Source organism: Macaca mulatta, chromosome 19, assembly GCF_049350105.2.
Source record: "Macaca mulatta isolate MMU2019108-1 chromosome 19, T2T-MMU8v2.0, whole genome shotgun sequence".
Classification (NCBI taxonomy): Eukaryota; Metazoa; Chordata; class Mammalia; order Primates; family Cercopithecidae; genus Macaca; species Macaca mulatta.
In genome coordinates this window covers 61,738,458-61,764,424 of record NC_133424.1, presented here as the reverse complement: position 1 = coordinate 61,764,424, position 25,967 = coordinate 61,738,458, and the positions used below count along the sequence as shown (strand labels likewise).

Below are 25,967 nucleotides of genomic sequence, written 5' to 3'. Positions count from 1 at the left end.
TCTTTTTTTTTTTTTTTTTGAGGCGGAGTCTGGCTCTCTTGCCTAGGCTGGAGTGCAGTGGCCAGATCTCAGCTCACTGCAAGCTCCGCCTCCTGGGTTCACGCCATTCTCCTGCCTCAGCCTCCCGAGTACCTGGGACTACAGGCGCCCGCCACCTCGCCCAGCTAGTTTTTTTTGTATTTTTTTTTCTAGTAGAGACGGGGTTTCACTGTGTTAGCCAGGATGGTCTCGATCTCCTGACCTCGTGATCCGCCCGTCTCGGCCTCCCAAAGTGCTGGGATTACAGGCTTGAGCCACCGCGCCCGGCCGAGAAGGGTCTTAAGGATATGGAGAGGTTCCTAGGGCAAGAAGTTCAGAAGTCACACTTAGGGGTTGCTGGAGACCTGGGGAAGTCTCAGGTTTAGAGGTTAGATAGAGTTTGAAAATGTCATGGAGGCGTCTTTGGAGGGTATCTGAGGGCTGGGAGGCTAGAGGAGTTCAGAGGTCTTTGGTGGTTCAGAGCATCACTTTGAGGGGCTTGTGATTTGCAGGCTCAGAGATCCTGAGTTGGATCCCTGAGGGTTCAGGCCCAGTCTCCGGTCACTGTGGGTGGGGTGATGAAAGGAAGGTGGCAGTGAGACTGAGTGTGGTGGCATCTTAGAGGCATAGGGTGGAGCTCAGTTCCTGGGGTGACCCGTGTGTCTCTCAGCCACCATTCTCCCCACTCCCTGCCCCTTGGTTCAGACGGAACGGGCCCAGCTGGAGGATGGCAGATTTGTGTACCGCCTGCTACGCTCGCCCATGTGCGAGTACCTGGTGAATTTCTTGCACAAGTTGCGGCAGCTGCCTGAGCGATACATGATGAACAGCGTCCTGGAAAACTTCACCATCCTCCAGGTGATGCCTGGGGCTAGGCTGGAGTGGGGGCCCCCAGGGGCCCCCAGTGTGGAGGGACAGTACCTATAACAGACCTTCAGTCTAGGGGAACTCCTCACCCAGGGACTGACACAGCAGGGACTCCGAAGTGAGCCCTCAGCCTGAGGCTCTTTTAACCAGGAAACTGATGCAGTGGGGACCCCACCATTGACCCTTAGTTTAGGGGACCCCTTCACCTAGGGAACTGATGTGGTGGGGATGTCACAGCCCTCTCTCTCTCTTTTTTTTTTTTTTTTTTTTTGAGATGGAGTCTTGCTCTGTTGCCCAGGCTGGAGTATAGTGGCAAGATCTCAGCTCACTGCAACCTCTGCCTCCCGGGTTCAAGCGATTCTCCTGCCTCAGCCGCCTGAGTAGCTGGGATTACAGGCATGCCCCACCATGCCTGGCTAATTTTTGTATTTTTAGTAGAGACGGGGGTTTCACCATGTTGGCCAGGTTGGTCTCGAACTCCTGACCTCAAGTGATCCACCCGCCTAGGCCTCCCAAAGTGCTGGGATTACAGGCATGAGCCACCACGCCCAGCCCCATAGCACTCGCACGTAAGCCCTCCTTCCCGGGGGAAGCTGACTGGAGGACACTTCAAGGCAGATCCTCAGCTTCTCAAGGAACATGACATGGTGGGAGCCCCTTTAACTCTTTGGACTGGTAAGGCAGAGACCCCTTGACTGCGGAAGCTGCAGGGAGGGTTCTCTCTTTACCTGTGACATGATGGGGATCCCTTTACCTGGGGAATGTGATATGATGGGAACCTGATTGACCCTGAGACGTGATACACCATCACTGCCAACGCTCAGCTGAGGGAACTGACTTTTGGGCATGCCTTTCTCTTGGGGAACATGATACGGTGGCCGCCTGTTTCCTGGAGATAGAAAAGAGCCTGCTGGGTATTCCATGATAACTTGGCGGGGGTGCACAGGGGTCCCTGCCCTCCCTTCTAAGCGTAAGTCCCTTGTCCTGGCCTCCCTGGCAGGTGGTGACAAACAGAGACACCCAGGAACTGCTGCTCTGCACCGCCTATGTCTTCGAGGTCTCCACCAGCGAGCGTGGGGCCCAGCATCACATTTACCGCCTGGTCAGGGACTGAAGGGGGACCCCAAAACTGGCTCACCCCCAGAACACCCTCCTCCCAGGGAGGGTCCTCCAGCTCACCTCATGCTTCTTATTTGGGGAGAGGGCTGTGATGTAAAGGGGTTGACCTCAGAGGCCTAGGCAACTGGGGCCATCCCCCCCATTAGAAGGGCCCCAAAACTTGGTTGGAGTGCTGAACAGGCTGGGACTGAGGAAAGGATAAACCCCAATATTGGGACCTCACAGTGGGTGTCTGAAAGGACAGATCACTCCGGAGTATCAGGGATTGTGGGGACAGGAGTGAGACAACCTCCAGGTACAGCACTGACTTCTCAGCCCCTGGCAGGGCCCCCCCACTCCTCTGCATGTCTTGGAGGGCCGTAGTTACACATTGGCTTGTCCCCTTTACTTTTTCCCAGCCACCCCTCCCCCTGAAATTTCTGCCTCTCTCTACCACCCTCACTCCATGACCTGTGAGATCACAAAGTGAAGATTAACCCTTTCTGTGCAGGAGCAGAGCCAGGTGGGCCCTGGAAATATTTTTTTTTTAATATAACGAGATATTTATAAGTGGGTGCTAGGGTCTTGACTTTATCTCAGCTGCACAAGTAGTGGGTTGAAGCTTTCTAATCTCATCTCCCCCACAAGTGAGCTGTGAGCTAGACTGTTTCTTCCCTCCCCTCTCAAAGTTTGTTGGTTTGTGTTCTGACAGAGGATAAAGCTATTTTACCAAAAACGCAGGGCATTTATTTGAGGTTTGAGTGAAAAATAATCTTGTGGGAGGTGGTAGGCCGACAGATGGGGGCAAGAAACTGGACGAAAGCCCCAGGTCCCGTGGGAGAGGTGACAGCAGCGGTGGCAGGCAGCCACCTGGGTCCCCAGGGGAATGTGAAGGCAGAGGGCTCTAGGCGAACTGGGGATTAAACAAATATTTACAGGCAGCAGGGAAGTCCCCAGCGCACGTGACGGGGGCGGGGCCTAGCGGTATCGAGCGAGCCGGTTGTAGACGTGGTCCAGGTTTCTGCACAGGAATATCGAGAGCGTCATGAACCCGAGCTATAGAGAAAGGAGATGAGGTCAGAGAAGTCGAAGGGGTGCTGGCGAGACGGGGGTGATGCCCACCCGGGCGAGAAAGGTCAGGGGTGGGGCCGTGAATTAGGCGGGACGGGGCTGGAGAACGGGATAGGTAGAAATGGGCGGGGCTCGAAGGAAACTGCCGCAGGACTGGCTGATGAGGCGGGAACAGCTGCAACAAGTGGGGGTAGGGGAAGCGCCGCTGCTATAGGTGGGGAGGCGGGGTCGGGGTAGAGGCTGAGAAGGAGTAAGGTCGGAAGCAAGCCCAGGGTCGTTTATTCTGGAGGCTCATCTGTCTCCCCCTCTGCCTCAGCCTCTAATTCTGCCTCGGCCTCTAATTCTGCGCCTGCACTCCCAGTATCAGGCTGGTCCTCGTCTTGAACCCACAGCGGCCAGAGTCCCAGGGCCATGGGCAGCTTGCCCTGCGGGGCCTTGTCCCCCCAGTTGGGGCAGGCACCCGCCATGCCCCAACCACCCCACAGACTGCCGCTGCGCCCGCCGCCGTCAGCGATCAGACTGGGCCCGGGGCTCGAACCCCGAGCGCCCGGCAAGTGCGGCTCGCATTTCCGGCGGAGTGCCCTGCGCTGTAGCTGCACGCTCAGCATCATAACAGTCATCTGCGGGGAAAGGGGAGGGAGATCGCAGCCAATAGCAGGAGGTTTTCCCTGCGTGCAGCCAATCAGGGCTCCCTGAAGCTAGGCCGCCCCCACCCCTGGTGCTGGGTGGAGCCGCGGGAGGGCTGGGGTGGGCTGTGCTCCGCCCCGAGCGCGTCCTTCCCAGGCAACCGGAGGACGCGAAATGAAGGGCAGGGCCATCTAGGTTAAATCCCGGCAGATCGCGGGTGGGGGCGGGGCCAGATCACCTCGAGTAGGCCGACGCCCAGGCAAATGCCCACTATGGAAATAAGGTTGTTGTGCAGCCACTTCTGGAGGCTCCGCGCGCAGCCCTGCGGGTGTAGGGAAAAGTTAAAGGGATTCTTTCTGGGACTCCCAAGCCCAGGGCCAGCGTTCTTTTCAGCCTGACTCTCACCGCCTTCAGGCATCTACCCGCTCCCATAGTCACCAGGCCTCTCTCGTCTCCTTACTAGTGCACCTTCGCTTCACCTTTTCCAAGCTTGGCCCTTCCCTAGATGTCTGTATTCCAGAGCCAGCCCCGCCTTTTCTTTAGGTCCTGCCCTTCCTACGGACCCCGCCCCCTTCACAGGGCCCCGCCCCGCCTACCGCACCTTTCTTTTCTTGTAGCCCCGCCCTTTCTCAGGCACCGCCCCTCACCGGCAGCCCTGCGCCTCCCGCAGGCCCCGCCCTATTCGACCGGTTTATGCTCCGAACCCCTGCCCACCTCGCGGTAGATGTGGCTGTTTGCAGGGACCGCGCAGATGTCTGTACTGTGTCTGGACCGCGCCAGCTGTCCAAGCCTGCTGAGCTGGGGCAAGATCACCTTATCCAGGATTGTGGAGTCGTTGGTCGCTGACAAGTTGTAGCAGGAGCAGGGCACGCGGTGCGCCTCCGACCCGTTACCTCTCAGGGTGAGGACCTGGAACCAGTCCTGCGGGGAGTGCCAGCCGCAACAGCGCAGCTGGGAGAGGGATACGGGTCAGAGGGACCGAGACTGGAGACATATGATGTTGGGGATCAGGGGACAAGGTGATGGGTATGAGGTCAGGTCGGGAAGCAGGGGACTAAGTGGTGGGTGTGGAGTGGGGGCCAGTGGGCTGGTGTCGCTATGGGGCCGGGGCCAGGGGACATTACGGGAAATGGGGCTGGGAAAGACGGGTCACGGGGTGATCTGGGGCTGGGGAAGTAGCTGCAGCGTCTCGCTCTGAACCAGAGATTGGTGGGCGGTGCGATTGAGCCTCTGATACCCGACAGGTGAATAGGAGTGCGAGACCCTGTGAGTCTCATCGGGGGCGGGGTCCGATGGAAGCCAGACTCACTGCGGGGTAGGAAGCCGTGTCTCGCTAGGGTCTTGGGACTAGGGGCCTGACTACCTCCGGTCAGGGCGGGGTCGGGGCGGGGGCGGAGTCTCCCAAGGTAGATGGCGAAGCCATGCCAGGGTTTGGGTACTGGGAGACTGGGCCATGCCGGGGCCAGTTGTGTCATCTGGGGAGTGGCGGGCGTTGGGCCTGGGAGGGGTTGGGGTACGTTCGGTAGAGCTGGGGGTCGGGGCCACGTTGGGGTGGAGTCTCCTCGAAGCACAGGGCTGAGGCGGGTCAGTCGGGGAGGGAGCTGGAGGAGAGGGCTCACCTGGAACTGCACATAGTCCCAGCTCTCCTCGGCCGCGGTCTCCTCGGGGTTGGTGTGGTACCTTTGGATGGTTTTCTCTACGATGTCCTGCAAGCTTCGCTCCAGCTGAGAGGCCACCAGTGAGGCTGGACCTCACGTGCCCCGCCCCATCCCACCCCCTCTCAGGCTGTGCCAGCCTCAGGCGGCCCCTGTGCATCTCTGGGTCAGTCTTAGATCCTCACTGAATGGCTAGCTCTGTGTACTTCAGGTCTGTCACTCTGTTTCTCCCACTATTTCTATGGCTCGTTAAGTCTCTGTCTCTTCTTTCAGGGCATCTTTTTCTTTCTCTTGTTCTTTTTCCTGTGTGTTTCCCTTTGGAGCTGTTTATCCCTCTCTCCCTTGGTCCAGGTCGGTGTGTCTTTCTATTTTATTTTTTGAGACAGGGTCTCACTCTGTCACCCAGGATGAGTGCATGGCTCACTGTAGCCTCAAACTCCTTGGCTCAAGTGATCCTCCCACCTCAACCTCCCAAGTAGCTGGGACCCCTGGTGCGTGCCCTCACACCCAGATATATTTTTTAATATAGATGGGGTCTCACTATGTTGCTCAGGCTGGTCTCAAACTCCTGGACTCAATCCTCCAGCCTCAGCCTCCCAAAGTGCTGGGATTATGGGATTACAGGCGTGAGCCACCACGCCCAGCCTCTTATTTCTCTTTATCTAGGTCAGTCCCTGTCTGCCTTTGTTTCTCCGTCTCTCTCCACCCCCTCCCACCACTCTCTTCCCCCTCCTCTCTGCTGGGGGTGGGTGGTGGCCACTGCAGGAAGCTTACCTGGGCCCGCTGAGTGGAGATGAGGATTCCCAGGGTTATCTGTGTGGCAAACAGGAGCAGCAGCATCCCAAAATACTGGGGAGCAGAGTGGAGAGATCAGGCTGACCACCCTCACAACCTCGGCCCAGGCCATTTTCGAGGGTGGGGATAGGAGTGTTCCTAGGGATGGAGAGGGATGAGGCACTCACCAGGCCCAGGAGGCAGCGGAGCTCCTTGAGGGCCCCCACACAACCCAGGAGGGCGAGGCCCATGGTGAAGACTCCAGAGATGGCCAGGACTTTGGACCAGATCTGCAGGGGCACGAAGGCCAAGCCTGGGAGAGGTGAGGGGAGCAATGATAAGCCGGGTGGCACAACTCCAGGCAGCCCCATTTCCCGCCTAGGCAGCCGCCCAAGTGGGAAGCAGTATCCTGGTGCCCTCTCTGGGACTCTGTCCCTGCCCCACCCTGAGTCCCTGTCTCCTTCTGAAACTTTGTCTTCTTTCTGGGCCTCTCTTTCCTATCCTTGGATCTCTCTCTTCCTCTCACCCTCTCCTTCCTCCTTCAGCTCCTCCTCATCCCCAGTAGTTTCAGCCCTATCACTTGTTCTGTGACATTGGCTTGGCTCTTTAAACCTCCCTGAGGCCTAGGGGACGGTATCTGTTTCTCAGAGGTTTTTTTGTTTCTTTATTGTGTGTGTGTTTTTTTTTTTTGAAACGGAGTCTCGCTCTGTCACCTGGGCTGGAGTGCAGTGATGTGATCTCGACTCACAGCAACCTCCGCCTCCCAGGTTCGAGTGATTCTCCTGCCTCAGCCTCTCTAGTAGCTGGGACTACAGGCACGTGCCACCGTGCCTGGCTAATGTTTTGTATTTTTTAGTAGAGACAGGGTTTCACCATGTTGGCCAGGCTATTCTCGAGCTCCTGACCTCAAGTGATCCACCTGCCTCGGCCTCCCAAAGTGCTGGAATTACAGGCGTCAGCCACCACACCCGGCCCCTAGGGTCATTTTGAGGGACACATGGGAACATGTGTTCAACCCAGTCCTCAACGCAGGGCAAAGACTTCTTAAATATGAGCATTTAGGGTCATATTTCATTATTATTTAGGGTCATACTTCATTATTTTTTTCCTATCATTATTAATGTTATTTTGGCTATTTTACTTCCTTGCTATATGACATCCATCAAGGGACTTCCCCTCTCTGAACCTCAAGAGAGGGGAAGGTTTGTGGGGGCATCTGACCAGCCACAAGGCCCGACAGATAGGAAGTGCTTGAGAAATGGCTCTCATGGTCATTGTTTGTATGCACAACCCCATTTGCCGGAAGAAGACGCAGGCTCCGAGAAGCGAAGCAACGGTGAGCAGTGGATGGGAGCCTGTGACCTGCCTGCAGAGTAGGGCACCATGGATCTCCCTGAGACAAGGGAGACCACAGGAAGTCACTTGGGTTGGGGGAGGCCCTCCCACCTGCCCCAGCCCCCCTCACCCACAAAGGACACGAAGCTGGTCTTGTCGATGAGGATCCAGATGCCGAAGCAGAAGATCAGGCTGCCTAGGACCTGAGGAGAGGCAGATACGGCGGTGGGCCACGGGGGAAGATGAGGGCAGGGTTAGCGGCAGGGGCTGGGCCCGGGCTGGGGAGCCATGAGGCAACTCACGAAGAAGAAGAGGTTGAAAACGAAGAGGAAGTATTTGATGAGGCTGAGGCAGCTCTCCTGGGCCGACATCTTCACCTAGAGGGGTGAGCGGTCCACTCACCACACAGAAGAGGTGCTGACAGTAGGGGAGACAGGGAGAAAGACAGAGGCTGAGAGAGAAAGAGAGAGACGGAGAGCTGAGACAGAAAGGAAGAACCCCGAAAGAGGAAGTCCCAGGGGTGGGGCTCCACCCCCTCCTGCTTCATGCAAGGTGGCTTTCTGGCTCTCTCTCTGTCCCTGTCTCCCTCATCTGCTCCACTGGGGCACACGCTGTGGTACCTGAGGGGCCTTGGAATTTGTGGGCACCAAGGACTCACGGGGCAGTCCCTCCCAGGTCTCCATGTCTCAGGCGCTGGGGCATCTAAAGGGACACCTGATCTACTGGACCCACCTCTGGGCATGGGGACCCCAGGGCTGACCCTGGACAGCAGCTGACCTCACAGACACTCTGACCTCATGGCCTGCTAAGCTCTCCCATCTCTGCATCCAGCTGTGTCTCCCCTTCCCTGCCCTGGGTCTCTTATTCCTCCTCTCTGGGTCTTTGTCCCCACCTTCCTGCCACTCCCCATCTCTGTCCCCTTCTCTCAGCAAAGTCTCTGCCTCCCCTGGGTCTCTCTCCTCCTGCCCCCTGGGGTCTCTATTCTCCCTCTCTCTGTGTTTCTTTATTTTATTTATATATTTGTTTCTTTTTGAGATGGTCTCACTTTTGACCCAGGCTGGACTACAGTGGGGCAAATAACTCCCTGTAGCCTGGGCTCAAGCAATCCTCCCACCTGAGCCTTCCGAGTAGCTGGGATTACAGGTGTACACTACCACACCTGGCTCATTTTTGTATTTTTTTGTAGAAATGGGGTCTTGCTATGGAATGGGAGTGTTTTATTTTTTATATTTAATTTGAAAAAACAGAGACGGGGTCTCACTAGGTTGCCCAGGCTGGTCTGGAACTCCTGGACTCAAGTGATCCTCCTGCCTTGGCCTCCCAAAGTGCTGGGATTACAGGCGTGAGCCACTGTGCCTGGCCTTTCTCTGTGTTTCTGGTCCCTTCTTTGGGTCCCTTTCTCCTTTCTCTCTTCATCTCTCTTTTGTTTTTGTTTTTGAGACAGTTACCCAGGCTGGAATGCAGTAGTGCAATCATAGCTCACTGCAGCCCCGATCTTCCCAGGCTCAAGCAATCCTTGCACCTCAGCCTCCCGAGTGGCTGGGACTACAGGTGCACACCACCATGCCTGGCTAATTTTCGTCATTTTTTGTAGAGATGGGAGTCTCACTTGTGTTGCCAGGCTGGTCTCAAATTTCTGGGCTCAAGTGATCCTCCTGCCTTGGCCTTCTAAAGTTCTGGGATTATGGGCATGAGCCACTGTGCCCAGCCTGTCTTCCTTTCTCTGTCTCCCCCTTCCCTACTTGTCTTTGCACCTCTCAGAGTCTGCAGCCTGTTCTGGACCAGGGAGCACCCAGGTGCTGGGGGCAGGGCCTGGGTACCTGGGGAAGTGAAAGTGCTACAGGCTCGAGGTGGGAAGGTCCCTGGGAGTGGAGAGGGCGCTGGGCCGTGCCAACACCCCCAGCGGAAGCTGAGCATCAGGCGGTACTTCCTGCCTCTGCGGCGGGGCCCGAGGAGCAGAGGCCCCAGAGGAGGCGGCACTGAGCCTGGGATCCTCCGAGGAGCAGAGGCCCCAGAGGAGGAGGCACTGAGCCTGGGATCCTGACAGTCAGATCTGGGTCTGCAGTGCCTGGTTGCAGTGCACACCCAGTGGCCTCTGCAGTTTCCCCTGATGTCCCCAAATTCTCTCACCTGATTTCCTCATCTGAGGCAGCCCCACCATCTATCTAGTCATGGGGTCAAAGCCCCATCTTGTCCCCTCTCCCCCAACAGTGCATCAGTCTCTAAGCCAGACCCCTCCTGCCTCCTGAGTCTCCACTCCACCCCTCTTCTCTGTCCTGAGGGCTCAGGTAGGCTCCGGGCTCCTGCTCTCCTACCTGGACCCTGACTCTAGGCTTCTCCCTGGCTTCTAGTCTCTCCCTCCAGTCTGTCCCCCACAGAGCCCCAGAGGGGTCTTTTTGAAACCCAGACCTGAGCCACACAGTTCTGTATCCAAACACTGAGTCACCACCCCGCTCATCCCTCAGATTTTATTTTTTCGGTTGTTGTTGAGACAGAGTCTTGCTCTTCACCCAGGCTGGAGTACAGTGGTGCAGTCGGCTCACTGCAACCTCCTCCTCCTGGGTTCACGTGATTCTTCTGCCTCAGACTCCCGAGGCTGACCTCGAACTCCTGACCTCAAGTGATCTGCTTACCTCGGCCTCCCCAAGTGCTGGGATTACAGGCATGAGCCACCACACCCGGGTTTTTTTGTTGTTTGTTTTGAGATGGAGTCTTACTCTGTTGCCCAGGCTGGAGTGCAGTGGTGCAATCGTGGCTCACTGCAACCTCCGCCTCCCGGGTTCAAGCGATTCTTCGTCTCAGCCTCCCGAGTAGCTGAGATTACAGGCGTGCACCACCACACCTGACTAATTTTTGTGTTTTTAGTAGAGACAGGGTTTCGCCATGTTGGCCAGGCTGGTCTTGAACTCCTGATCTCAAGTGATCCATCTGCCTCGGCCTCCCAAAGTGCTGACATTACAGGTGTGAGCCACCGCGCCCAGCCCCTCAGCTTCTGTTTCTAACCACCACCAACGCCTCTGCTCTACCACTGAAGTACATTGCAAACCCACCCACTTCTCTCCAAGGCCACCATCCTAAGTCAGGTTCCCATCGTTTTCTACAAAAATAATTATAGCTGATTGTAGTGGGTTGCGTGGCGTTCTCCAAAAGGATAGTCTACGTCCTAATCCTCAGAACCTGTGGTGACCTTATTTGGAAAAAAGGGGTTTTGCGGGTGTAATTACATTCAGGATCGCAAGATCCTGAATTATCTGTGTGGCCCCTAAATCTGATGACAAGTGTCCTTTTTTTTTTTTTTTTTTGAGACAAGTCTGTCACCCAGGCTGGAGTGCTGTGGCGTGGTCTCAGCTCACTGCAACCTCCGTGTCCCAGGTTCAAGCAGTTCTCTGCCTCAGTCTCCCGAGTAGCTGGGAGTGCACACCCAGCTAATTTTTGTATTTTTAGTAGAGGTGGGGTTTCACCATCTTGGCCAGGCTGGTCTTGAACTCCTGACCTCGTGATGCACCCACTTCGGCTTCCCAAAGTTCTGGGATTACAGGCATGAGCCACCGCGCCCGGCTGACAAGTGTCCTAAGAAACACACAGAGGAGAAGACAGAAGAGGAGAGCACCATGTGATGGTAGACACAGAGATTGGAGTTCTGCAGCTACAAGCCGAGGAACTCCTGGAGTCACCAGGAGCTGGAAGATGCAAAGAACTGATTTTCTCTCAGAGCCTCTGGAAGGAGCGTGGCCCTGGCGACACCTTGATTTTGGACTTCTGGCCTACAGAACTATGCGAGAATAAATTTCTGTTGTTCTAAGTAGTAAGTCTTTGGTAATTTGCTGTTTCAGCCATAGGACACTAATACACGAATCCCTTCTTCCCACCCACTGATCCTTCTTCAGAGATGAGTTCATGAGTAACCAGAAGTCGAAGGGTAGGTGGCAGAGTGCAGTGGTGCAGTCATGGCTCACTGCAGCTTCGATACTCACCAACTTGGTTTCTTTTTCTTTTTCTTTTTCTTTTTTTTTTTTTTTGAGACGGAGTCTCGCTCTGTCACCCAGGCTGGAGTGCAGTGGCCGGATCTCAGCTCACTGCAAGCTCCGCCTCCCGGGTTCACGCCATTCTCCGGCCTCAGCCTCCCGAGTAGCTGGGACTACAGCCGCCCGCCACCTCGCCCGGCTAGTTTTTTTTTTTTTTTTTTTTTTTTATTTCTTAATAGAGACGGGGTTTACCGTGTTAGCCAGGATGGTCTCGATCTCCTGATCTCGTGATCCGCCCGTCTCGGCCTCCCAAAGTGCTGGGATTACAGGCTGGAGCCACCGCGCCCGGCCGGTTTCTTTTTTCCTAGGCACACAGGAGGACTTCATTTCCCAGGTCTCCTTGCAGTGAAGTTGAGGTCATGTGACTGCTCTTGGGCCAATGGAATGGGTGCAGAAGGGACGTAGCTCATTTCCAGACTCAGTCTAGAATGTCCTCCATAATCCTTACTCTTTCTCCCTTCACTCACTGGCTGCAGGAAGCTGAGAATTATCCTTGGACTTACATAAAGCATTTTGGACTTTATGTAAGTAAGAACCTATTGTATTAAGCTACTAAGATTTTAGGGTTGTTTGTTAAAGCAGGTAACCTTAAACATCCTAACAACTACAAATAGAATACCTGTTGCTGCATACACTATATATATCAAAACATTATTATGGGCCAGGTGAGGCGGCTCATGCCTGTAATCCCAGCACTTTGGGAGGCCGAGGCAGGAGGATCACATGAGCCTAGGAGTTCGAAACCAGCCTGGGCAACATAGTGAGATCCTGTCTACAAAAATTAACAAAAAAATTATCTGGGCTTTGGTATGTGCCTACAGTCCCACCTACTCAGGAGGCTGAGGTGGGAGGATTGCTTGAGCCTGGGAGATCGAAGTTGCAGTGAGCCGTGATTGCACCACTGCACTCCAGCCTGGATGACAGAGCAAGACCCTGCGGGGGGTGGGAGGGGAGGAACACTAGGAGCTACCAGAAACTGAAGAGTCAAGGAAGGATTCTCCTCTGAGCCTTCGAAGGAAATGGCGTGCTGACACCTTAATTTTGGACTTTTGGCATCCAGAACTGGGAGATTTTATATATATATATTTGTTGCTTTAAGCCACTAAGTTTGTAGTAATTTATACAACAGTCTCGGGAAGCGAATACACCTGCTCAATCAGAAACTCTGGGGGCGGGGCCTGGCAATCTGTGTGTGTGGGTGTTTTTTTTTTTTTTTTTTTTTTTGAGTCTCACTTTGTCACCCAGGCTGGAGCGCAATGGCACGATCTCAGCTCACTGCAACCTCCGCCTCCCGGGTTCAAGCGATTCTCCCGCCTCAGCCTCCTGAGTAACTAGGATTACAGGCACCCACTATCATGCCCAGCTAATTTTTGTATTTTTAGTAGAGACAGGGTTTCACCATGTTGGCCAGGCTGGTCTTGAACTCCTGACCTCAGGTGATCCGCCCACCTTGGCCTCCCAAAGTCCTGGGATTACAGGCAAGCCACTGCACCTGGCCTGGCAATCTGTGTTTTAACAAGCCTTCCTGGTGACTCTGATGTGCACTAACATTTGAGAACAGCAATTCTACCCATTTAATTCACCTGATCCCTTCCTCCTTTATTGGCAAATTCCCTCTTGCTTTTCCTCCTTCCTTTTTCACTGGCTGGTTCTCCTCAATCTTCAGTGGATCTTCCTTTTTCTAGCGTCTAAAATTTGGGGCGTCCCAACCCTTTCTAGCTACACTCACTCACGAGATGATACCATGCAGTCCCATAGTGTTCATGGCAATCTACAATACTGTTGACTTATCAATTTATATGCCTAGCTTCAAACTTTCCCCTGAACTGCAGACTCAGGGGGATTCATTTCCCAGGTCTCCTTGCAGTGAAGGACAACTTAACCTCTCCCTTTGGCTGTGTAATCGACATCTCAAACTTAACACGTCCAAAACGAAACTACTGATTCCCTCCCACCGCGTGCACACTCCAGTGCTTTCCTTTTCAGTAAATTGTCACTCCATCTTTCAATTCTGCAGGCCCAAAGTTTTGGAGTTTTGTTTTTTTTAGGTCTCACTCTGTCACGCAGGCTGGAGTACAGTGGCACGATCATGACTCATTGCAGCCTCAATCTCCTGGGCTCAAGTGACCCTCCCACTCAGCCTCCTGAGTAGTTGGGACAACAGATGCGTGCCACCACACCTGGCTAATAAAAAACAATTTTCTTTTCTTTTCTTTCCTTTAAGTGACAAGGCCTTGCTATGTTGGCCAGGCTAGTATCCTACTATCAAACTCCTAGCCTCAAGCAATCCTCCCACCTCGCCCTCGCAAAGTGCTGGGATTACAGGTGCAAGCCACTGCTCCCGCCTGAGTCATTCTTGATTCCTCTCTCTCACCCCCAAACCTAATCACCATTAGTTTCCTAATGCTCTGTAACAAATTACCCCAAACTTAGCAGTTTAAAACAATAAACATTTCTTAGGCCAGGAGCAGTGGCTCACGCCTATAATCCCAGCACTTTGGGAGGCTGAGGCAGGTGGATTACGAGGTCAGGAGTTCGAGACCAACCTGGCCAACATAGCGAAACCCTGTCTCTGCTAAAAATACAAAAATTAGCCGGACATGGTGATGCATGCCTGCAGTCCCAGGTACTCGGGAGGCTAAGGCAGGAGAATCGCTTGAATCCGGGAGGTGGAGGTTGTGGTGGGCTGAGATCGTACCACTGCACTCCAGCCTGGGCAACAGTGAGACTCTGTCTCAGAAAAGAAAAAACAATAAATATTTCTTATCTACTGTAGTTTTTGTGGATCAGGAATCAGGGAGCAGCTTATTTGGATGATTTCTGCTCACAGTGTTTTATGAGGTTGCAGTCAAGACGTTGGCTGGGCCTGCAGTCATCTGGAGATTTAACGGCGGCTGGAGGATCCACTTCACCATGGTTCACTCACCTGGTGCTGGTTGCTGGTAGGAAATTTCAGCTCTTCTCTTACATGGATCTCTTCACAGATTGCTTGAGTGTCCTTGCCATATGTTGGCTGGCTTCCTTTAAGAAATCAGTTGAAGGGAATGGGCAAGTAAGAAACAGCAATGCTTTTTATGATCTAGTCCCGAAGTTCCCCACCATTACTTCTGTTCATTGGAAGCCAGTCGTTAAGGAGAGCCTGCACTCAAAGACTGGGGAAATAGACTTTATTTTTCAAAGTGTCAAAGAATTTGCAGACGTATTTTAAAACCACCGCACAATCCGTCAACAAATCATGTCGGCTCTATTCTTGAAGTAGATCCAGAATTTGACCACTTTTCACCATCTCCATTGCTATTACCGAGATCTAATCACCACCATCTCTTGCCTGGACTAGAGATTTCCTCCTCACTGGGCTCTCTGCTTCTATCCTTAGCCCACTGATATGATTCGGTTGTGTCCCCACCCAAAATCTCATCTTGAATTGTAATGTTCATAATCCCGATGTGTCAAAGGAGAGAGCAGGTGGAGATAATTGAATCGTGGGAATGGTTTCCCCAGGCTGTTCTTGTGATAGGGAGTGAGTTCTCACGAGATCTGATGGTTTTATAAGGGGCTCTGAGGGTTCTATAAGGGGCTCGTCCCCGCTTCGCTTGTGAAGAAGGTATCTTTTTTTTCCCCTTTGCCTTCTGCCGTGATTGTAAGTTTCCTGAGGCCTCCCCAGCCAAGCTGAACTGTGAGTCAATTAAACCTCTTTTCTTTGTAAATTACCCAGTCTTGAGCAGTTCTTTATAGCAGTGGGAAAACAGAGGAATACACCCGTACACCCTATTGTCTGCCCAGAAGCCGGGGGGTCCTGCTGTTAAAATGAAAGTCACTCCTTGACTCAGAACCCTCAAATAGCTTTCATCTCACCCAGAAAAAAAAAAAAATTCCGACCATGACCCATAAGGGCCTCCAAATGATAGTGTGGCCCCTGCCACTTCTCTGAACTGATCTGATATGATCTGTTGCAACCCTTTCCTCAATCACTGGGATCCATTCATATCAGACTCCTTGCCATTTCCAGAACCCATCAAGTGTACTTCTGCCTCAAGGCCTTTGCTGTTGCCATTTTCTTTGCCTGGAATGTTCTTCCCCATGCTGTTCACAAGGCTCCCTTCCTCATCTCCTTCAGCTCTCTGCTGAAATATCACTTCCCCCAAGAGTCCTTCTTGACTACCCTGTCTAAAGTAACTCCCTGTCAGCACTCTTACTCTCTGAAATTCTTTCTGTTTAGGCATTTACTTTCTTTGTGCAACTGGAATGTAAAATCTTTTTCATAACTGTATCCCAGGGGTCTAGGACAGTGTGGGGCACATAATTCAATAAATATTTATTGACCGACTGAGACTTTTCCTGGTGCCTTGAACTCAGAGTTTGCCCTGCCTCAGGGCCTGTGGACAGCCTCAAGGCTTGAGATGTTCACACACAGTTTTCACCTGGTAAATAATCCTTTAAGCCTCAGCTCCATTGTTATTTCCTTAGAGAAATCCTCCTTCTAAATTAGGTCTATGGGCCAGGTGCCGTGGCTCACGCCTATAATCCCAGCACTTTGGGAGGCTGAGAAGGGCAGATCATCTGAGGTCAGGGGTTCGAGACCAGCCTGGCCAACATGGCGAAACCCTGTCTCTACTAAAAATATGAAAATTAGCCAGGTGTAATGGCAGGCACCTGCAACCCCAGCTACTCGGAAGGCTGGGGCAGGGAGAATTGCTTGAACCCGGGAGGCGGAGGTTGCAGTGAGCTGAGATTGTGCTGCTGCACTTCAGCCTGGGTGACAGTGAGACTCTGTCTCCAAAAAAAAAAAAAAAAAGGTAGATAAAAATAAATAGGTCTATGGCCTTTTTCTGTCATAACTTTTTTTTTTTTTTTTTTTCCTTGAGATAGGTTCTTACCCTATCACCCAGGCTGGAGTGCAATAGTGTGATCTTGGCTCACTGCAACTTCTGCCTCACGGTTTTAAGTGATTCTTGTGCCTCAGCCACCCGAGTAGCTGGGATTACAGGTGTGCACCACCACGCCAGGCTCATTTTTGTATTTTTAGTAGAGATGGGGTTTCACCATATTGGCCAGGCTGGTCTTGAACTCCTGGTCTCATGTGATCCGCCCACCTTGGCCTTCCAAAGTGCTGGGATTACAGGCGTGAGCCACCATGCCTGGTCTGTCATAGCACTTAATACAATTTATAATCATGTAATTATTTGTGATTCATCATATATCTGTTTTCTTGTTGTGTGAAGCAAAATGAGGGCACGAATGGGGTCTATTTTGTTCTCTACACTATTCTCAGTTCCTAGCATGTAGTAGACTCTCAATAAATACGTGTTGAAGGATTGAATGATTCCCAAAAATTGTGATGAATTCCTACAGCACCCCCAAAATTTCCTCTTCATCTCTTTGTTCAATCATAACAATTTAAGCCTGTGATTCTCAAAGTGTGGCCCAGGGACTCCTGGGGGCTCGTGAAACACTTTTGGGGTTCCATGAGGTGAACATTATTTTCATAATACTACTAGGTTATTTGCCTTTCACTCTCATTTCCTCTTTGAATATAGTAATGTTTGCCAGAAGGTACAAGACATGAACTATTTTGACACACTTGGTGCAGAAGCAAATATGAGAATCCAGCTGTCTTCTATGAAGCCAGACATTAAAGAGATTTGCAAAAATGTAAAATGCCATTCTTCTTCCCAAAATTTCTTGAGATGGAGTCTTGCTCTGTCGCCTAGGCTGGAGTGCAGTGGCAAAATCTTGGCTCACTGCAACCTCCACCTCCTGGGTTCCAACGAGTCTCCTGCCTCAGGCTCCTCAGTAGCTGGCATTACAGGTGCGTGCCACCACGCCCGCCTAATTTTTTTTTTTACTTTTAGTAGAGACGAGGTTTCACAATGTTGGCCAAGCTAGTCTCGAACTCCTGACCTCGTGATCCACCTGCCTTGGCCTCCCAAAGTGTTGGGATTACAGGCATGAGCCACCGCGCCCGGCCCCAAAATTTCTTTTGGTGTAGAAATTACAGTTATTTTAAATAAAAATGTTATTTTGACACATAATGAATTTTTAAACAATGATTATTTTAGAAATTTATTTTAATATTGATAGATACAACTTACATAAACATACAACCCATATAAATATAACTCATAAATTATTGGAGTCCTTAATAATTCTTAAGAGACCAGAAAGTATGAGAACGGATGACCTAAGTAAATCTTTGAGTTTTTAATTCTTGTCTGCAACCTAGTAGGCTTCTAAGCCCTCTTAAGGCAACGTCCCTCTCTGCCTTGTTGGACGCATATTTAAGGTTTGTTTTCTAGTAGGCGATCCTTAAGTAAGTGTGAAAGGTTTGAAGGCTAGAAGGAATGAATGAGACGATTCTCCCACTTCATCACCTCTTCTTCCTTACGTGGAAGTGGAAGCAAAGCGCATGCGTCAGAGAAGAGACTTGTCTTAGAACCCTGCCTGAAGCGTGGCGTCGTGGGTGTCTGTGATGGGATGGGATGGGATGGGGTATGGGGTGTGGGGTGTGGTGCGGCGCGTGAGCAGTCAGAGGATGTGCGCACGTGCGTGCGTGCAGGGAGAGACCAGGGAGTTGGGGAAGGTGGAGTGGCGAAAGCATTCACTATGGTACTGGGGAGAGACTGAGGGGGCGGCGGCGGCGGCGGCGGCGGCGGCGGCGGCGGCGGCGGCGCATGCGCAGAGAATCCGCGGGAAAGGCCGCGCGCCAGGCAGATCGAAGGGTGTTGCCCGAACCGATCCGTCGACGCCTGAAGGGGCCTGAAGAGGTTGCTAGGCTTCTCAGCTGGGGCTTCTTCACCCTCATTTTTGTCTGACTGGCTGGACTGAAGAACCTGGCAGAAGCCTCGGGGCTCGGGTGAGGGTCACTTGGCCCAGGGAGCCCTGAAACGTTCCCAGATCTGGGGTGTGTGGGGCTGGGCGCCATCTTCCAGGCCCGGGCTCACTGGGCTCCCCTGACGGGTGACAGCTGGCTAGGAGCCTCCTGGTTGCTCTGGGCTCTGTGGAGCTGAGGAATCAAAGGGGTCCCTCCTTTACCCCCCACGTAGGACACAAGACACTGTCTTCGGCTTTCTCACTCATCCAGTCTGAGTTTGAGCCAATTCCTTCACAGGATTCGGCCATCAGTCCCTGCCTTTGGGGAAAGCCATCAGTGTCAACTGCCTGGGTGGCGGAAACCCGGGTCCAGCCCCTTCGCTGGTCTGTTAGGGAAGTTATTTTCTGCTTTTTGAAGAAATGGGACACCAGCTCCCTATTTTCCTTTTTTGGAGGTTACAGTTCCAGGGAAGGAGGTAATGTGAGGGGAATGGGCATTTCTGGGGGATCCTGAGCACTCCCCACAGGGCATGAGCTCAGGAGTTGCTTGGGATGACGGTGCAGGGACGCCATGGAGGGTTGCACCCATATGAGAGGAGGAGTCCGCCTGGGGCTCAAGGGATTTTATGGGTGTTGGAAGTGGCCAGTTGGCCAAAACTCAGTTCTCTCACTTCCGTAAAGCTTGTTTTTAAGGACAACTATTCTAGAATGTGTTTAAGATACATGAATCTATTATTTTTTATTTATTTTTTTGAGATGGAGTCTCACTCTGTCACCCAGGTTGGAGTGCAGTGGTGTGATCTCGGCTCACTGCAACCTCTGCCTCCCAGGTTCAAGCGATTCTCCTGCCTCAGCCTCCCGAGTAGCTGGGACTATAGGCGCACACCAGGCTGATCTCGAACTCCTGACCACAGGTGATCCACCCTCTCCAGCCTCCCAAAGTGCTGAGATTACAGGCGTGAACCCCGCGCCCAGCCTATTATTATTATTTTTATGAGACAGGGTCTCTCTCTGTCTCCCAGGCTGGAGTCCAATGGCACGATCACTGCTCACTACAGCCTCAAACTTCTGGATTCAAGCAATCCTTCCACTTCAGCCTTTCAAAGAGCTGGGATTACAGGCTGAGCCACTACAGGCCTGGTTTTCACTTATTTTGGGTGTATACCCAGAAGTGGAATTGCTGGATCATATGGTAATTCTATTTTTAAGTTTTTGAGGAACCACCATAGTGTTTTCCATGGTGGTTGCACCATTTTACATTCTGACCAGCAAGGCATAAGGATTCCAATTTCTCCACATCTTGACCAACAGTTCTTATTTTCTGCCTTTTTATGTTAGCCATCCTAATGGATGTGAGGTGTTATCTCATTGTAGTTTTCATTTGCATTTCCTTAATGATTAGTGACATCAAACATCTTTTCATGTGCTTTTTGGAGACTGGTATGTTTTCCTTGGAGAAATGTCTATTTAAGTCTTTTGCCCATTTTTGAATTGTGTTGTTTGTTTCTTTGTTGTTGAGTTTTAGGAGTTCTCTATATATTCTGAATATTAATCTCTTATTAGACATGATTTGCAAATATTTTCTCTCATTCTATGGGTTGTCTTTTCACCCCTTTGATAGTGTCTCTTGATGCACAAATTGAAGTCCTGTTTGTCTGTTTCTTCTTTTGTTGCTTTTGCCTTTGGTGCCATATCCAATAATTCATTGCAGATCCACTATCATGAAGCTTTTGTCATATGTTTTCTTCTAAGAATTTTCTAATTTTAAGTGTTACATTTAGGTCTTTGGTTTATTTTGCGTATTTGTATGTGGTATCAGGTAAGAGTCCATCTTTACTCTTTTGCATGTACATCATTCAGTTTTCCCAGCATCATTTGTTGAAAAGACTGTCCTTTACTCACTGAGTGGTCTTGGCACCCTTGTAAAAAGTCATTTTTCCATATATTGTTTCTGGGCCCTCTATTCTGTTCCCTTAGTCTGTATCTTTATGCGGGTAACACACTATTTTGATTACTATAGCTTTGTAGTATTTTTTGAAATCAGGAAATGTGAGTACACCAGCATTTTTCTTCTTTTTCAAGATTATTTTGGCTAGTCAGGGTCCCTTGAGATTTCATGTTAGTTTTAGGACGTGTTTTTCTATTTCTGCAAAAAATAAATAATAATTTAAAAAAATTAAAAAGCTACTAAATCTGTAGATTGCTTTGGGTGACACTGACATCTTAACAGGGTTAAGTCTTCCAGCCCGTGAACATGGGATATTTTTCCATTTATTTATGTCTCCTTTAATCTTTTTCAGCAATGCTTTGTAGTTTTCTTTGTACATGTCTTTCACTTTCTTGGTTTTTTTTTTTTTTTTTTTTTTTTTTGAGATGGAGTTTCGCTCTTATTGCCCAGGTTGGAGTGCAATGGCACAATCTTGACTCACTGTAACCTCTGCCTCCCAGGTTCAAGCAATTCTCCTGCCTTAGCCTCCTGGGTAGCTGGGATTACAGGTGTGTGCCACCATGCCCGAGTAACTCGGTAATGGAGTCGGGGTTTCTCCATGTTGTTCAGACTGGTCTCGAACTCCTGACCTCAGGTGATCCCCCGCCTTGGCCTCCCAAAGTGCTGGGATTACTGGTGTGAGCCACCGTGCCTGGCCAAGTTAATTCTTAAGTATTTTATTCTTTCTGATGCTATTACAAATTGAATTGTTTTCATAATTTTATTTTCAGATTGTTCATTGTTAGTGTATAAAAATGCAACTGAGTTTTGATTGTTGACTTTGTATCCTGCTACTTTGCTGAATTCATTTATTAGCTCAAAAAATTTTTGGTGTGGCCGGGCGCGGTGGCTCAAGTCTGTAATCCCAGCACTTTGGGAGGCTGAGACGGGCAGATCACGAGGTCAGGAGATCGAGACCATCCTGGCTAACACGGTGAAACCCCGTCTCTACTAAAAAATACAAAAAACGCCGGGCGCGGTGGCTCAAGCCTGTAATCCCAGCACTTTGGGAGGCCGAGACGGGTGGATCACGAGGTCAGGAGATCGAGACCATCCTGGCTAATACGGTGAAACCCCGTCTCTACTAAAAATACAAAAAACTAGCCGGGCGAGGTGGCGGGCGCCTGTGGTCCCAGCTACTCGGGAGGCTGAGGCAGGAGAATGGCGGGAACCCGGGAGGCGGAGCTTGCAGTGAGCTGAGGTCCGGCCACTGCACTCCAGCCCAGCGACAGAGCAAGACTCCGTCTCAAAAAAAAAAAAAAAAAAAAAAAAATACAAAAAACTAGCCGGGCGAGGTGGCGGGCGCCTATAGTCCCAGCTACTCGGGAGGCTGAGGCAGGAGAATGGCGTGAACCCGGGAGGCGGAGCTTGCAGTGAGCCGAGATCCGGCCACTGCACTGCAGCCTGGGTGACAGAGCGAGACTCCGTCTCAAAAAAAAAAAAAAAAAAAAATTTTGGTGAAATTTTTAGGATTTTCTACGTATAAGATCATATCATCTTTCTAATTTGGTTTTCTTTTATTTATTTATATTTTTGCCTAATTTCTTTGGCTAGCACTTCCAGTACTATGTTGAATAAAAGTGGCAAAAGTAGGCATTCTACGCTTGTTTCTAATCTTAGAGGGAAAGCTTTCAGTCTTTCATCATTAAGTATGACATTTGCTGTGAATTTTTCATATACGGCTGTTATGTTGGGATATTTTCCTTTTTTTTTTTTTTCCTGAGACATGGTCTCATTCTGTCACCCAGGCTGGAGTGTAATGGTGTTGTCATGGCTCACTGTAGCTTTGACCTCCTGGGCTGAAGTGATTCTCCCACCTCAGCCTCTTGAGTAGCTAAAAAAATTTTTTTATAGAAGTGAGGTCTCATTATGTTGCCTGGGCTGTTTTTTTTTGTTTGTTTATTTTTGTTTGTTTTTGTTTGTTTGTTTTTTGAGATGGAGTCTTGCTCTGTCACCCAGGCTGGAGTGTAGTGGTATGATCTTTGCTCACTGCAACCTCTGCCTCCAGGGTTCAAGTGATTCTCCAGCCTTAGCCTCCCAAGTAACTGGGACTACAGGTGCATGCCACCACATCTGGCTAATTTTTGTATTTTTAGTAGAGATTGGGTTTCACCATGTTGGCCAGGCTGCTCTTGAACTCCTGACCTCAGGTGATCCACCTGTCTTGGCCTCCCAAAGTGCTGGGATTACAGATGTGAGCCACTGCACCTGGCCCCAGGCTGGTCTTGAACTGTGGATTCAACTGGTCATCAGGCCTCCCAAAGTGGGGATTACAGGAATGAGTCACCATGCCCAGCCATATTTTCCTTTAACTCCTAGATTGTTGAGTTTTTTTTTTTAATCATGAAAGGGTATTGAGTTTTGTCAAATGTTTTTTCTGCGTCAATTGAGATGATCATGTTTTTCTTTCATTCTGTTAATGTGGTGTATTATATTGATTGATTTTTGTATGCAGAACCATCCTTGCATTCCAGGAATAAATCCCACTTGGCATGGGGTATAATCCTTTTAATATGCTGCTGAATTAGATTTGGTAGTATTTTGTTGAGGATTTTTGCATCAAAGTTCATAATGAATATTGGTCTGTAGTGTTCTTTTCTTGTAGTGACTTTGTATGGCTCTGGTATTAGCACAATGTTGGCCTCATAGGATGAATGAGGAAGTGTTCCCTCTCCAATTTTTTGGAAAAGTTTGAGAAGGATTGATATTAATTCATTAAAGGATTAGTAGAATTCACCCATGAAGCTATCAGGTCCAGAGCTTTTCTTTGTTGAGATATTTTTGATTGCCAATTAAATCGCCTTACTAGTTATAGATCTATTCAGATTTTCTGTTTCTTTGTGATTTAGTCTTAGTAGATTTTGTATTTGTAGGAATTTGTCCATTTAATCTAGGTTATCCAGTTTATTGGAGTACAGTTGTTCATAGGTTCATAGTACTCTCTTATAATCCTTCCTATTTCTGTAGAATTGGTAATAATGTCCCCATTTTCATTTCTGATTTTAATAATTTGAGTCTTCTCTTTTTTTCTTAGTACATCTAGTTAAAGGTTCGTCAATTTTGTTGATATTTTTAAAGAACCAACTTTTGAATTCTCTATTGTTTTTCTATTCTCTATTCATCTCTGCTTTGGATTTAGTTTGCTTTTCTAGTTTCTTAAGTTTTAGAGTTAGGTTATTGATTCAAGATCTTTTTTTTTTTTTTTTTTTGAGAGGGAGTCTTGCTCCGTTGCCCAGGCTGGAGTGCAGTGGTGTGATCTTGGCTCACTGCAACCTCCGCCTCCTGGGTTGGGTTCAAGTGATTCTCGTGCGTCAGCCTCCTGAGTAGCTGGGATTACAGGTACCCACCACCACGCCCAGCTAATTTTTGTATTTTAGTAGAGATGGGGTTTCAGTATGTAGGTCAAGCTAGTCTTGAACTCCTGACCTCAGGTGATCCACCCGCCTCAGCCTCCCAAAGTGCTGGGATTACAGGCGTGAGCCACTGCGTCCAGCCTCTTTTTCATTTTTTAATGTAACCATTGATAGTTATAAATTTCCCCCTTAGCATTGCTTTTGTTGCTTCCCATAAATTTTAGTATGTGTGTTTTCGCTTTCATTTATCTGTATTTTCTAATTCACCTTGTATTTTCTTTGATCCATTTATTGTTTAAGAGTGTGTTTAATTTCCACAAATTTGTAAAAGTTTCAGTTTTACTTGTTTTTTTCTTTTTTTTTTTGAGACGGAGTCTCGCTCTGTCACCCAGGCTGGAGTGCAGTGGCCGAATCTCAGCTCACTGCAAGCTCCACCTCCTGGGTTTACACCATTCTCCTGCCTCAGCCTCCTGAGTAGCTGCGACTGCAAGCGCCCGCCACCTCGCCCTCGGCTAGTTTTTTGTATTTTTTAGTAGAGACGGAGTTTCATCATGTTAGCCAGGATGGTCTCAATCTCCTGACCTCATGATCCGCCCATCTCGGTCTCCCAAAGTGCTGGGATTACAGGCCTGAGCCACTGTGCCTGGCCTCAGTTTTACTTTTGTTATTCATTTCTAACTTCATCCTATTGTGGCTAGAGAAGCTATTTTGTATGATATTTATCTTTCTAATTCTGCTGAGAAAAAAAAAGGAAATTTGTGGCCCACAAATTTGTGGTCTATCCTGGAAAATGTCCTATGTGCACTTGAGAAGAATGTGTATGCTGCTGCTGTTGGGTAGAGTGTTCTGAATGTATCTGTTAGATCTAGTTGGTTTATTGTGTTAAGTCTATTTCCTTGCTTATCTTCTGTCTGCTGGTTCTATCCATTGTTCATAGTGGGATATTAAAGTCTCCAATTATTGTAGAACTGTCTTTTTATCCTTTCAATTATGTGAGTCTTTTCTTCATATATATACACACATATATATACACATATATACACACACATATATACATATATACATATACACACATATATATACATATATACATATATATATGAAGGAATTAGGAGTAAAGAAGAAGAGTTGGTCAACATACAGCAGGTTCATCTCATTGTACAAATGTAAGTTTCTCAAGCTTCAGTTCTTTGGGCATCTGGCTTGTTGGAAAATTGGTCTGGTTTCATTTTCATATCCTTCCTTTATTTTGGACCTCCAGTTACACATTTTATGCCATTTGATATTGTCCCACAGTCACTAATGCTCTGGTAATTGCTTTCAGTCTTTTTTTTTTCTTTGTGCTTCATTTTGGATTGTTTCTATTGCTATATCTTCAAGTTCACTGATTTATTAAAATCTGCCAGTAATCTTCAGTGAAATTTTCATTTCAGGTGTTGTATCATCTCTAGAAGTTCTATTTGATTTTTAAAATATATCATGGCCAGTCATGGAGTCTTGTGCCTGTAATCCCAGCACTTTGGGAGGCCATGGCAGGCAGATCACATGAGGTCAGGAGTTCGAGAGCAGCCTGGCCAACATGGCAAAACCCTGTCTCTACTAAAAATTAAAAAAAAAAAAAAATTAGCCAGGTGTGGTGGTGCACACCTGTAATTCCAGCTACTTGGAAGGCTGAGGCAGGAGAATTGCTTGAAATGTGGAGGCAGAAGTTGCAGTGAGCTGAGATCAGTGTAGGCAACAGAGTGAGACTCCATCTCAAAAAAGAAAATATCTATCTGTCTAGCTAGCTAGCTATCTGATATTTCCTCATTCTGTTCATGCTTTCCTTTTAAGTCCTTGACCATACTGAGCATATTTGTAAGAGCTATTTTAGTGTTACAATGTGTTAATTCCGTTAGTCAATCATTTCTGTTTTTCTTTTCTAATTATGGGTGACTTTTCCTGCTTCTTTGCATGTCTAGTAATTTTTGACTAGATGATTGACATGAATTTTTTGTTGTTCAGTGCTAGGTTTGTCTGTATTATCTTAAGGAATGTTGGCCTTTGTTGTGACATGCAGTTACTTGAAGATCAGTTTCGGCTCTTTAAGAGTTGCTTTTAAGACTTTTTTTTTTTCCTTCCCCAGGTCTAAAGTAGTCCTGCTACTAGAACTAGAGCTAGTTTATGCCACCTTGAATGTTCCAAGTATTCAGTAAAGTCTCTCCATACTGGCTGGTGGAAACTTAAGTAATTCTTCTTGTTCTTCAAGTTCTAGGAATTGTTTTACCTATAGTTCCTCAGCAATTTTCTTTCCTTGGAATTTACTCTTTGCCTGTTCTTATGAAGTTTCATAAGAATACATGTGCAG

At 49.3% G+C, this 25,967-nt stretch overlaps 3 protein-coding genes across 39 annotated transcripts in view; 2 read left to right on the top strand and 1 right to left on the bottom strand.

The window, feature by feature from the left end:
* Window positions 1-11,248, top strand: part of TEAD2 (TEA domain transcription factor 2) — a 33,115-nt gene extending 21,867 nt beyond the window's left edge. For 21 of the 25 annotated variants that reach the window (XM_015124556.3, XM_077981005.1, XM_077981004.1 and 18 more), the window contains 2 exons: window positions 724-876; window positions 1,886-2,719. In XM_015124556.3, the coding sequence (XP_014980042.1) occupies window positions 724-876; window positions 1,886-1,999 (267 nt within the window). In that variant the 3' untranslated portion in view covers window positions 2,000-2,719. Of the gene's footprint in view, window positions 1-723; window positions 877-1,885; window positions 2,720-10,969 lie in introns of those variants that run through there. The other 4 variants (XM_077981002.1, XM_077981001.1, XM_077981000.1 and 1 more) reach the window with 1 other exon arrangement.
* CD37 (CD37 molecule) lies at window positions 2,708-7,992 on the bottom strand. Of its 2 annotated transcripts, none has more exons than XM_001114865.5 (8): window positions 7,748-7,992; window positions 7,576-7,648; window positions 6,299-6,423; window positions 6,111-6,185; window positions 5,301-5,405; window positions 4,396-4,632; window positions 3,920-4,003; window positions 2,708-3,039 (listed from the first exon to the last, which is right to left on the bottom strand). In XM_001114865.5, the coding sequence occupies exons 1-8, from the start codon at window positions 7,814-7,816 to the stop codon at window positions 2,962-2,964; spliced, it is 846 nt and encodes a 281-aa protein (XP_001114865.2). In that variant the 5' UTR covers window positions 7,817-7,992; the 3' UTR covers window positions 2,708-2,961. The 2 variants fall into 2 exon arrangements, with proteins under 2 accessions (XP_001114865.2, XP_014980049.1); XM_015124563.3 differs by having other exon boundaries at window positions 7,580-7,648; window positions 7,748-7,977.
* SLC6A16 (solute carrier family 6 member 16) overlaps window positions 2,965-25,967 on the top strand; it is a 40,583-nt gene continuing 17,580 nt past the window's right edge. For 4 of the 12 annotated variants that reach the window (XR_013410057.1, XM_028839711.2, XM_028839702.2 and 1 more), the window contains exons 1-2: window positions 11,614-11,994; window positions 14,247-14,412. Coding sequence is in view for 6 of the 12 variants with exons in the window: in XM_028839711.2 (XP_028695544.1) it covers window positions 11,899-11,994; window positions 14,247-14,412 (262 nt within the window). In the remaining 6 variants the exon portion in view is untranslated. Of the gene's footprint in view, window positions 3,060-11,613; window positions 11,995-14,246; window positions 14,413-18,179; window positions 18,324-19,068; window positions 19,195-25,967 lie in introns of those variants that run through there. The other 8 variants (XM_077980843.1, XM_077980835.1, XM_077980840.1 and 5 more) reach the window with 6 other exon arrangements.

Bases quoted from the DNA above. Each gene is read 5' to 3' on its own strand.
- CD37 (XM_001114865.5), bottom strand. From the start codon at position 7,816: ATGTCGGCCCAGGAGAGCTGCCTCAGCCTCATCAAATACTTCCTCTTC. The intron at 4,004-4,395 runs GTGGGCAGGGGT...CTACACCCGCAG, and splicing joins ACAGCCACATCTACCGCGAG to GGCTGCGCGCGGAGCCTCCA. The intron at 3,040-3,919 runs GTGATCTGGCCC...CTTTCTCTATAG, and splicing joins TGGGCGTCGGCCTACTCGAG to CTCGGGTTCATGACGCTCTC.